The following is a 12,524-nucleotide window of genomic DNA, read 5'->3' as shown; positions in this document are numbered from 1 at the left end:
AAAGAAACCACAAGGAGAAAAAAGATCAAAAGCCCCGACTAACTTTTAACTTGAGAGTTTAAACTCCTTTCAGCAAACCACCAATCAAGGACACCAACCTCTGTGGGAAAGTTCACACAGTCCTAGACTTGGGGAAAATTCAAGGCCATTGAGCCCCACTGGCTCCCCAGGCAGGCCTCCCCTTGGGCAGTCTTGTCCCTGACAGGTGAGGAGCCCACAAGAAGACCACCATCCCAGTGGTGGGTGGCTGCCAAGTCTTGAAAAGATCGTCTAGTATTGGGGTACCAACATGTATTCCTAGTGGCAAGGCTGAGACATGGGGGTGTCCCAGACCATCCAAAAACATTCAAATGGGCGTTCTTTAGATACCACTGCAGATGCACTTGTGGGAAAGGACCAAGAAGCCAGAAGCTACACTCAGCCTGACCTGCGTGTGTGTCCATGAGAGTGCACTCAGTTGTGTCCGATTCTTTGCAGCCCCATGTACCCCAGGGACCTGCCTATTGTCCAGTTGTCTGTCCCACTGCCTCCTGAGTGTGTGTTGAGTTGCTTCAGCCGTGTCCAACTCTGTGCAATCCCATGGACTGTAGCCCACCAGGCTCTTCTGTCCATGGGGATTCTCCAGACAAGAATACTGGAGCGGGTTGCCATGCCCTTCTCCAGGGGATCTTCCCGACCCAGGGATTGAACCCAGATTTCCTGCATTGCAGGCAGATTCTTTACCGTCTGAGCCACCAGGGAAGCCTGTTGCATCCTAGTTCTGTACAAAATGCATCATTCCATTTATCTCCGGAATCAATGATTGCACGCCACCTCACCCCTTCCACTTTTACTTTCTTTTCAACTAACCCCCCTGGTCCTGTCATGGCTCCTTCATGATGTAGTGTCCCGACCCTCGTGTATCCTGGCCACTCTGCTCGGCATACGGGTGGGGCACCCCACCTGGTGGTGCCCCTCCCCAGGGGCTGGAGAGCTGAGTGTCTCTCCTCTGCCCCCACCGGCGAGAGCACGGTCTTCTTTATTCAGCCCACTGCTGTCTCGGGGCAGCCAGGTAAAAAGAGCTCCCCCGGCCTCTGCATCTCTGTTGTCATGCATTGTGATGACGCAACACCCGTGGGGCTTGGCACACAAACCACATGGAGGGTGGTTTTCCTGGGCTTGGCACACTTGGTATGTCCTTCTGTAACCTTTTTCTTCCTTCTCTCTCTCTCTGTTTTTTTTTTTTTGGCCAAGTTGCACAGCTTGTGCTTTCAGGATCTTTAGTTCCTTGACCAAGTATGGAACCCGGGTTCGCAGCAATGAAAGGGCCAAGTCCCAACCACTGGACCGCCAGGGAACTCCCTCTTTAACCTTTATAATCAGGGTTTTACGTGTTCGGACTTTCCATGGGGAAATCAGATGTCATGATGCCTTTGACAGAACAGGTCTCTATGAATTCAAAGGTATTATTTCCTGCTCATCCTTAGGGTGATCTTCTAGCCCCTCAAAACCTACGGTCTGCTGTCCTGCAAGCTCCCTCTCTTCTCTCCTTCACGGTCCACTTACTCTCATGCATTTGAACACATCGAAGAAAAGAATCAACGACCATAGTCACTTTTCCTTTGCATCTGAGCATCCTTCTTCCCTTTATTTCCCCTTCACACCCATGAACACAGACAGTGTCTGTGGCGCCTGCTCCATCATGCCCTGGAGCAGGTCCCTTTGCAGGACCATGGTCTGCCCGCTGAGCAACCCCAGCCAGGGTCCTGTAGGAGAAAGACAGGCTCAGACAAGCCCCACGTCTAGGCTGCCCGGGACACCCGGTTTCTTCCCTCCTTCCTCTTTTGCTGCCAGTATAGGTTGCAGTCAAGGTCACGTTTCGAGGTTTCTAAAAGACTCACCTGAACAGTGAATTTATCGTCTTCATTGGGCAGAATCCTGTAAGTGTAAACACAATTCCGGTACCTGGAACAGACCAAGGGCTGAGTTAGAACCTATACTTTTTCTGGACATCGAGGGGCCTGGGACAGAGGCACTGCTTGCCCCCTCCCACCTCACCCCCCACCCCCGGCCCCCAGCACTCAAGGAGCCTCAGGGGAAGGTGGTGGAGTCCCTGGGACATGGTTTACTTTGGTGCTTGACAGTTGTGTGGGTTGATCTAAAGGGGTCTTCACCTGGAAGGGCTTCCTCAACCTCTGGGCTGTCCTGTTGGCCAAACAAAATGGAGCCAGAGTGGGTGTTTGAAGAAGGAACGAGACCCTAGAGGAGTTGAGCACAGTGGGAGCATGCCAAGTGGGAGGTGGGCACAGCCACAGGGGGGCCGCGCTGGCCAGGGGGAGGCTCACGTAGCTTTGGGTGGAAGTCCCCCACCCTCTGTGGCTGCCTCCCCGGGAGACTTTGCCCCATGGGTTCGTTCTTCCGAAGGCTGGCCACGATTCCTTCAGAAACCTGGATTTTCCCAGAAGCCTTAGGGTGAGCCTCAGGGTAGCTTCTAACACAGAAGGGCAAGGAATCCCGGATTCTCTTTCTAGAGGCTCAGCCTTCCTCTGGTCCAGAGGACTCTGACGTGGGAAGGAACGAGAGCCACTTTTTCCTTTCCTAAAAGCCTTGAGAGGAAGGGGGGCTGTCAGGGCTGAGCATGTGGGGGAGGGGCCCATGGATGGGTGATCCAGGACAGCCTGGTGGCAGTGGGCAGCCGTGGAGTTCCCCTGGCTTGGCTGCGGAGGCCACAGGCGTAAGGAATTTGGGGGACACCACTTGGGCCTTACACTATCAGTTGAAATGGCTGTTTTACCTTCTTACCCATAATCTCCCATCCCCACTTCGCCCACATGGGATTCTCACAGACCCTGAGAACTTGCCCACCCCTCTAGACACTCCGGCTCACAGAGGCTCATGTTGTTTCGACGATCAAAGTGATGCTTCAGTACAAAGCGGTCATTCATTTAACCCCTCCTACATGCCCAGCACTCAACACATGTGTTACCGTTTAACTAGATTTTGAAGTTATACACTAGTTAACAAAATTTAAGATCACTCAGAGAGATACAAAATGAAAAAAAAAAAAAAGTATCCTTCCCCAGTCCTGTGAATTCTTTGGAGTTCCTACTCCTTTTTGTAAATCATTCCAGAACGTTTAAACATACACATAAATTGATGCATATCTTTTAAATGCAAATAACATCATATTACATGTATTGTTCTAGAATTTTCTGCTTTTCACCGAAAAAAAAATTATTAGCAATCTGTCCAAGTCATGTTCCAACACATGACCAGCTCATCATTTATTTGACTAGACCAAGATGATGAACAGCTAGTTGGGTGTGTGTGTATAGTGTGAGTCACTCACTTGTGTCCAATTCTTGTGACCCTATGGACTGTAGCCCACCAGGCTCCTCTGTCCATGGAATTCTCCAGGCAAGAATATTGGAGTGGAGAGCCATCCCCTTCTCTAGGGGATTTTCCCCTTCCCAGAGATCAAAACTGGGGCTCCCACATTGCAGGCAGATTCTTCACCATCTAAGCCACCAAGGAAGCCTGGACAGGTAGTTACTGGGGGCTTTCCACTACTAATTTATAGTATTAGTATTTAAATGCTGCAGTGAACACCTCTGTTCTGACCTCTTGTGTACATTGGTGAATCCTCAGTAAAATCCTTTAGTTTCCCCTCAGTGAAAAGGGGAGAATAATAACACAGCATCAACTTTTTGTGTAAATTGAGCATTTAGACTAGTGCTCAAAACACACCAAACACTGCAAGTGCTGCCACTTGTGCATGGTTGTGGATACGTCTCCTGAAGGAGAATGGCTGGGTGAAAGGTCGCAGGCACTTCATGTTTTGATAGAGACTAACCTGACCTGCCTCTTGAGAAATCTGTATGCAGGTCAGGAAGCAACAGTTAGAACTGGACATGGAACAACAGACTGGTTCCAAATAGGAAAAGGAGTACATCAAGGCTGTATATTGTCACACTGCTTATTTAACTTATATGCAGAGTACATCATGAAAAACGCTGGACTGGAAGAAACACAAGCTGGAATCAAGATTGCCGGGAGAAATATCAATAACCTCAGATATGCAGATGACACCACCCTTATGGCAGAAAGTGAAGAGGAACTAAAAAGCCTCTTGATGAAAATGAAAGAGGAGAGTGAAAAAGTTGGCTTAAAGCTCAACATTCAGAAAATGAAGATCATGGCATCTGGTCCCACCACTTCATGGGAAATAGATGGGGAAACAGTGGAAACAGTGTCAGACTTAATCTTTTTGGGCTCCAAAATCACTGCAGATGGTGACTGCAGCCATGAAATTAAAAGACGCTTACTCCTTGGAAGGAAAGTTATGACCAACCTAGATAGCGTATTCAAAAGCAGAGACATTACTTTGCCAACAAAGGTTCGTCTAGTCAAGGCTATGGTTTTTCCAGGGGTCATGTATGGATGTGAGAGTTGGACTGTGAAGAAGGCTGAGCACCGAAGAATTGATGTTTTTGAACTGTGGTGTTGGAGAAGACTCTTTCGAGTCCCTTGGACTGCAAGGAGATCCAACCAGTCCATTCTGAAGGAGATCAGCCCTGGGATTTCTTTGGAAGGAATGATGCTAAAGCTGAAACTCCAGTACTTTGGCCACTTCATGCAAAGAGTTGACTCACTGGAAAAGACTCTGATGCTGGGAGGGATTGGGGGCAGGAGGAGAAGGGGATGACAGAGGATGAGATGGCTGGATGGCATCATTGACTCTATCGACGTGAGTCTGAGTGAACTCCGGGAGTTGGTGATGGACAGGGAGGCCTGGCGTGCTTCGATTCATGGGGTCTCAAAGAGTTGGACATGACTGAGCGACTGAACTGAACTGAACTGAACATTGCCTTCCAGTGAAGTCGTCACACTGTGTCTCCTACTAACCTGTCTCTTACTAACTGGATATGAAGGTGTATATTTCCCCATACCCTGCCAACTGGCTGTTATCAGACATTTTAATCTTTTGCAAATTTGAGAGATGATGGCTGGCTTTAATTTGCCTTTCTTTATGAGCAAGGTTGAATGTGTTCTTATAAGTTTAGCTATTTGTATTTCTTTTTCTGTGAATTCCTTTTCATGTCTTTGGCTCACTTTTTTTTTTTTTAAAATCATCTTTTGGTTATTTATTCATAAGATTTTGATATATGCTACAATATATTTTGGAGTTATTTATTTTTTAACACTGTATATTGATGATTTTCTTCTTAGCTGTATAGAGGTTTTATAATTTTATGTGGTCCATCTTACAATTTTTAATGCCTTTTAAAACAATGAATGTTAAAACAAAGTTTTGGAGAATGTTTTGGGTGATTTCAGTTCCATGTGTCTCTTCATTTCACAGGAAAATTTCCTCTCTTCCTCTGACCCCTTTAATTCCCATCTTTCCCATTCCTATCCTGTCTCCAAAGCCTGAACTGACACCCCAATTGGCTTATTTCAGAGATGGCCAGGATGAAGCTCTAATTCAGCATCACCTCACCTCCCAGAGATGTCCCTGGGTAAACGGGGAACCGTCCCAGACCCCCACCTCACTCCCCACCATGCCCACCCATTGCAGCCTCAACTCCATTTGTAGAGCCAGCCAGGCACACGCCCCAGACAGTTGGAAGCCTGTTCTGCTCTTATCTTTCACAGCGTGTTCTCATGACACTTCCTCCTGTAGATATGCAAATAAAGCCAGGGCGGAGAACTGTCTCTTATTTGGCTGAGGGCAGCTAATTTATGGAAGAGGTGGAACAGGCCCCCAAACATCAGCTTGTAAACAGAAAGAAAGAACACAGAGTCACCAGGAGGGGTACACATAAAGCGCGCAGAACAGGAAGGCCCCTCAGTGAATTAAGTGTGGCAGACAAGCCTCGGTGGCTTTTTCAAAGGTGTTCTAGAAACACTGATATGGCTCTGTGTTACTCAGATGGATCAGAATCAAAAGCTAGTACAGCAGAAGATACTTTCCCCTTAGATCGTTAACATTCAGCATCTCCTATGCATGGGGGTGGGGGGTGGAGCACATGTCATCCCTGGGGCCGAATCAGTGGTCTTCAAGGAAAAGTGTGAGCATCACCACCGCCACCCCCTGCCAAGCACACCCCCTGGAGAGTGGTTGGTTCAAACTGGCTGCCACTGGGGGCTCTGCAGAGAGGTGGAGGGGGCCACTCCTCAGCTTCCCACACTCACCAGCAGCTGCACTTCGCCCTGGTCCCATACACTTGACATGTACATATACATACATGTGCACACGCATAGACAGATGCATAACATATTAATAAATGGATGTTGTTGTTCAGTGGCTAAGTTGTCTCTGACTCTTCATGACCCTATGGACTGTAGCACGCCACGCTTTCCTGTCCTTCACTATCTCTGGGAGTTTGCTCAAATTTATGTCCATTAATGCTATTCTAACCATCTTATCCTCTGCTGCCCCTTTCTCCTTTTGCCTTCAATCTTTTCCAGCACCAAGGTCTTTGCCAATGAGTCAGCTCTTCTTTCAGGTGGGTACACACACACATGCGTGTGTGTGTGCTAAGTTGCTTCAGTCGTGTCCGACTCTTTGCGATCCTATGGACTGATCCTGTCAGGCTCCTCTGTCCACGGGATTCTCCAGGCAAGAATACTGGAGTGGGTTGCCATGCCCTCCTCCAGGGGATCTTCCCGACCCAGGGACTGAACCCAAGTCTCCTGTAGCAGGCGGATTCTTTACTGCTGAGTCACCAGGAAAGCCCACACAAACATATATACATCCGTAGAATCTTACATATAGAGTGTTTACAGTGAAGACTCCACAAGTAAATCACCTTAGACAACCACTGCCCTGGAACATAGCCCAGACAGTGTGCTCACTGGGGATCATGGATCCTATTTAGCCCTTTCTCACCTCTTGATAATGATTTAGTAACAATTTGAGGGAAGGGGGAGTTAGCTCAAATGGTAGAGCACTCACTTTGCACATGAGGGGTACCGGGATTGATGTAGTTACAATTTAGGGCACTAACCCTGCTCTTCAGTTGCTACTCCTTACAGGGTCTGGGCCACATTTCAGAGCAAGTGTGTTAGGAATATTCCCATTGGAGACCCAGGCTGGGATGACGCTGGGCTGGCCCAGCCTCCCGCATATGGGATCACTCTATTCTCAGAGGCAGTGGCTCTCACAGCGAATCTTCCATGCGACTCCTGACTCCCAACAGCCAGCCGTTGGGTGACTATAGGTGCCTACACTGTTCTCAGCAGGAGATGCTTCCCCAGCGAAGGCACTTTCAGATCCCGGGTTTGGGAAGTTTAACTCGAATGTAAGAGGATAAGCAAATGGAAATAGGGAGAAACTACTTCGTGGCATTTTATTTATTCTTTCAGATTAATGTTACTATTTCTGTGTGACTATTCCTAGCCAAATAACCACTGAGAACATGCCCAGAAGCATCTTTTCTTATGGTGAGAGAGAGAGAAATCAAATTCTGAAATTCGAGAACCTCATGAGTGCCCGTCTCACTCAGCCGATCAGCTTAGCATGTTCCCCAGTTGTTTAAAAAACTCCTTTGTAACTCATTATCCTTCAGTTCAGCAATATGTGAACCGTGAACTTCCAGATGTTCAAGCTGGTTTTAGAAAAGGCAGAGGAACCAGAGATCAAATTGCCAACATCCGCTGGATCATGGAAAAAGCAAGAGAGTTCCAGAAAAACATCTCTTTCTGCTTTATTGACTATGCCAAAGCCTTTGACCGTGTGGATCACAATAAACTGTGGGAAATTCTGAAAGAGATGGGAATACCAGACCACCTGATCTGCCTCTTGAGAAATTTGTACGCAGGTCAGGAAGCAACAGTTAGAACTGGACATGGAACAACAGACTGGTTCCAAATAGGAAAAGGAGTACGTCAAGGCTGTATATTGTCACCCTGTTTATTTAACTTATATGCAGAGTACATCATGAAAAATGCTGGGCTGGAAGAAACACAAGCTGGAATCAAGATTGCTAGGAGAAATATCAATAACCTCAGATATGCAGATGACACCACCCTTATGGCAGAAAGTGAAGAGGAACTAAAAAGCCTCTTGATAAAAGTGAAAGAGGAGAGTGAAAAAGTTGGCTTAAAGCTCAACCTTCAGAAAACGAAGATCATGGCATCTGGTCCCATCACTTCATGGGAAATAGATGGGGAAACACTGGAAACAGTGTCAATCACTGCAGATGGTGACTGCAGCCATTAAATTAAAAGATGCTTACTCCTTGGAAGGAAAGTTATGACCAACCTAGATAGCACATTCAAAAGCAGAGACATTACTTTGCCAACAAAGGTCCATCTAGTCAAGGCTATGATTTTTCCAGGGGTCATGTATGGATGTGAGAGTTGGACTGTGAAGAAAGCTGAGCGCTGAAGAATTGATGCTTTTGAACTGTGGTGTTGGAGAAGACTCTTGAGAGTCCCTTGGACTGCAAGGAGATGCAACCAGTCCATTCTAAGGGAGATCAATCCTGGGTGTTCATTGGAAGGAGTGATGCTGAAGTTGAAACTCCAGTACTTTGGCCACCTCATGCAAAGAGTTGACTCATTGGAAAAGACTCTGATGCTGGGAGGGATTGGGGGCAGGAGGAGAAAGGGATGACAGAGGATGAGATGGCTGGATGGCATCATTGACTCGATGGACGTGAGTCTGAGTGAACTCCGGGAGTTGGTGATGGACAGGGAGGCCTGGCGTGCTGTGATTCATGGGGTCGCAAAGAGTCAAACATGACTGAGTGACTGATCTGATCTGATCCTTCAGTTCTAATTTCTAATTGTATGTGTTTTCTCTTTTTTTCTTTGCTTGAGTGTTGCAGACATCTGGATGAAGAGAGGATGGGAGAACAAGGATTGGAAGCTCTACATTCAAAAGAGCCACTTGAGTGCAAGGTAGAAATTAGAGACAATGTATGTGCACCCTACGAACCAAGGGTGCTCACTGTCCCCGCCCAAACCTCAGAGAATCCCAGTCAAAGAGAATGAGGAAAAGAGGCCATGGGTTCAGAAGAGAGGAAGCAGGAGGAGGCGGCCCAGGTGGCCAAGTGAGAGGTGGGGTGAGCGTAGTTGCGGGCCTGCAGTGCGTCCTGCCCCAGCATCCTGGGGAGGGGCCTTGCCTGAGACCCAAGGGAGGAAGCCCACCCATCCGTGTACCACACCACCCCTGCGTTACTCAACCCAATCAGGTGGATCTCAGATCAGGGGGCTCCCTCTCCCATCCCTGCTGATGCTTTATCATTGGGAAGAAGAGTTGGGCAGAAACCCAACCCAGTGTCTAAAAAAATAATCAGATCCAGTTTTTTCCTGACAGTTCTTTGCTGGAAAAGAAAAATCACCAGATCTATTAAAAACAGCGCCACTCAAAAGAAGGGGGTACCATTTTTCTGAGAGCTCAAAGATGATGTCTCCATGTTACATAGAAGCACTGCAAAAAGAAAAAGTGAAAAAGAAAATACACTCTGGAGAAGTTTGACTTGTGAGCTCAGTAAGATTTAAGAGACAACTGCTTCTCTGAAACTGGAGAAATGCATTGTAAAAACTGAGGAACAGGAGATAAAACAAAAAACTGGTCAGAAGTGAAAAACCTAGAGTTCTACAGTCAGCATTAAACACTATGAGAGAGGCAGTGAACAGCAGCTTTGTGTTCTGGAGAACTTTAACAAGGAAGAAGATAAATCTGAGAAAGTCAGTCAGTACAGGAGGAAAGGGAAGATGAGAAATACACAGGACACAGCTCTGTCCTGCAACATAAATACAGTAGGAGTTCCTGAACTCACAGCTAGCTTTCTTTTTTTAATTTTTTTTTTAGCTTTCTAGCTGGATCATCAAAAAAGCAAGAGACTTCCAGAAAAACATCTATTTCTGCTTTATTGACTATGCCAAAGCCTTTGATTGTGTGGATCACAATAAACTGTGGAAAATTCTGAAAGAGATGGGAATACCAGACCACCTGACCTGCCTCTTGAGAAACCTGTATGCAGGTCAGGAAGCAACAGTTAGAACTGGACATGGAACAACAGACTGGTTCCAAATAGGAAAAGGAGTACGTCAAGGCTGTATATTGTCACCCTGCTTATTTAACTTATATGCAGAGTACATCTGGGGAAGGCAATGGCACCCCACTCCAGCAATTCTTGCCTGGAAAATCCCATGGATGGAGGAGCCTGGTGGGCCACAGTCCATGGGGCTGCTAAGAGTCGGACAAGACTCAGCAACTTCACTTTTGCTTTTCACTTTCATGCATTGGAGAAGGAAATGGCAACCCACTCCAGTGTTCTTGCCTGGAGAATCCCAGGGACGGGGGAGCCTGGTGGGCTGCTGTCTATGGGGTCGCACAGAGTCGGACATGACTGCAGTGACTTAGCTTAGCAGCAGCAGCAGGGTACATCATGAGAAACACTGGGCTGGAAGAAGCACAAGCTGGAATCAAGATTGCCGGGAGAAATATCAATAACCTCAGATATGCAGATGACACCACCCTTATGGCAGAAAGTGAAGAGGAACTAAAAAGCCTCTTGATGAAAGTGAAAGAGGGGAGTGAAAAAGTTGGCTTAAAGCTCAACATTCAGAAAACTAAGATCATGGCATCTGGCCCCATCACTTCATGGGAAATAGATGGGGAAACAGTGGAAACAGTGTCAGACTTAATCTTTTTGGGCTCCAAAATTACTGCAGATGGTGACTGCAGCCATGAAATTAAAAGACGCTTACTCCTTGGAAGGAAAGTTATGACCAACCTAGATAGCATATTCAAAAGCAGAGACATTACTTTGCCAACAAAGGTCCATCTAGTCAAGGCTATGGTTTTTCCAGGGGTCATGTATGGATGTGAGAGTTGGACTGTGAAGAAAGCTGAGTGCTGAAGAATTGATGCTTTTGAATTGTGGTGTTGGAGAAGACTCTTGCGAGTCCCTTGGACTGCAAGGAGATGCAACCAGTCCATTCTAAGGGAGATCAATCCTGGGTGTTCATTGGAAGGAGTGATGCTGAAGCTGAAACTCCAGTACTTTGGCCACCTCATTCGAAAAGTTGACTCATTGGAAAAGACCCTGATCCTGGGAGGGATTGGGGGCAGGAGGAGAAGGGGATGACAAAGGATGAGATGGCTGGATGGCATCACCGACTTGATGGACATGAGTTTGAGTGAACTCCGGGAGTTGGTGATGGACAGGGAGGCCTGGTGTGCTGCAATTCATGGGGTCACAAAGAGTCGAACACGACTGAGCAATTGAACAAATATGTAGGACCTGTGAAGAAAATTACCAAGTTAAAAATAATAGCGATAGCTGTATTTATTATTAAGACTGAAAAATACTGAAATGTCCATTTGTACAAGTTGTATTATGGATTTCATGCACTTACAATCAAAGTGCGAATAGTGGACTTCCGTGGTGGACCAGGGAAGTGGTTAAGAATCCGTCTGCCAATGCAGGGCACATGAGTTCGATCCCTGGGTTGGGAAGATTCCGCATGCCGTGGGGCAACTAAGCCCCAACTACCGAGCTCACATGCCCTAGAACCCACGGTCCTCAACAAGAGGGAGCAGTGAGAAGTCTGCACACCGCAACCAGAGAGTACCCCACGCGCGGCAGCCCGCGTGCAGCAACTAAAGCCCTCTGAGCAGCCAAAAATAAATTTTCTTAAAGTCCCACTAGTATTTTTTCCAACTTGTCAAAATTATCATCTGGCTTATCTGGAAGAATACTTTAAAAGAATAGATATGCAAATCCTAAAGTAAAATAGTTTATAAAATGGTGGTAAGGCATTCAGTGTGAACTTGGTGTGAGAGAAGCAGACAGAAGTGGACTGGGCTAAACAGGCGAGAAAGAGATACGGGAGACTTAATACATGGTAAGAAAGAGGCCACAAAGAGCAAGGAATAAGCTCTTCAGTGGGGGGTTTCAAGAAAGATGGGTACTTGAGAAAAATGCCCATAAATCTTTGTCTTACACCATCCATTAATTCCAGAGAGATTAAAATGTTCAGTGTAGAACAGTAACAGCAAAACAGAAAAACCAACATTTTCTCCATCTGCTTTTGCCAAATACTCTGCTAAGCATGTGATACACACTTTTCATTCAGTCCATCCAACAACAGCACACGGGTATTCTTATCCCCGGTTTTCAGATGAGGAAACCGAGGCCCCATAGCGTTAGACAATCTACCAGCGCTTGGAAAGCAGAGTGGCCTCTTAGCCTGAGCCCATTAGCTCTAAAGGCCCTGCTCCCGACAGGAAGCAAAAGAAACAAAATTCCTGGGTGCAGAAGGACTCTACATTGGAAAGTAAAGGGGAAAACGTCACAAAAGAGCATGATTGATAGACTTTACAAAAATTTACAATCTCTGAATGTGGGGGGCGGGGAAAGTCATAAAGTTTAAAGGCAACCACAGCGAAAATATTTGCAACAAATGTGATATAAGGAATTCATGCAAAGAGGTGATAACAGAAAAACTACAGTTTCAAATGAAAAAAGGCAAAGAGAGAATGAAGCAGACCATTCACAAGAGAGAAATGATGAAAGTCAATAATC

The 12,524-nt window shown here is 46.6% G+C and overlaps 1 protein-coding gene across 1 annotated transcript in view; it reads right to left on the bottom strand.

Moving 5' to 3' along the window:
* INPP5D (inositol polyphosphate-5-phosphatase D) overlaps nucleotides 1–12,524 on the bottom strand; it is a 137,757-nt gene that overhangs the window by 115,721 nt on the left and 9,512 nt on the right. The window contains 1 exon segment of the mRNA NM_001101882.2: nucleotides 1,881–1,944. Within this exon segment, the coding sequence (NP_001095352.1) occupies nucleotides 1,881–1,944 (64 nt within the window).

The sequence above is a fragment of the Bos taurus genome, chromosome 3 (assembly GCF_002263795.3).
Source record: "Bos taurus isolate L1 Dominette 01449 registration number 42190680 breed Hereford chromosome 3, ARS-UCD2.0, whole genome shotgun sequence".
In the NCBI taxonomy this organism is placed as follows: domain Eukaryota; kingdom Metazoa; phylum Chordata; class Mammalia; order Artiodactyla; family Bovidae; genus Bos; species Bos taurus.
This window is presented reverse-complemented; position numbering and strand designations above follow the sequence as displayed.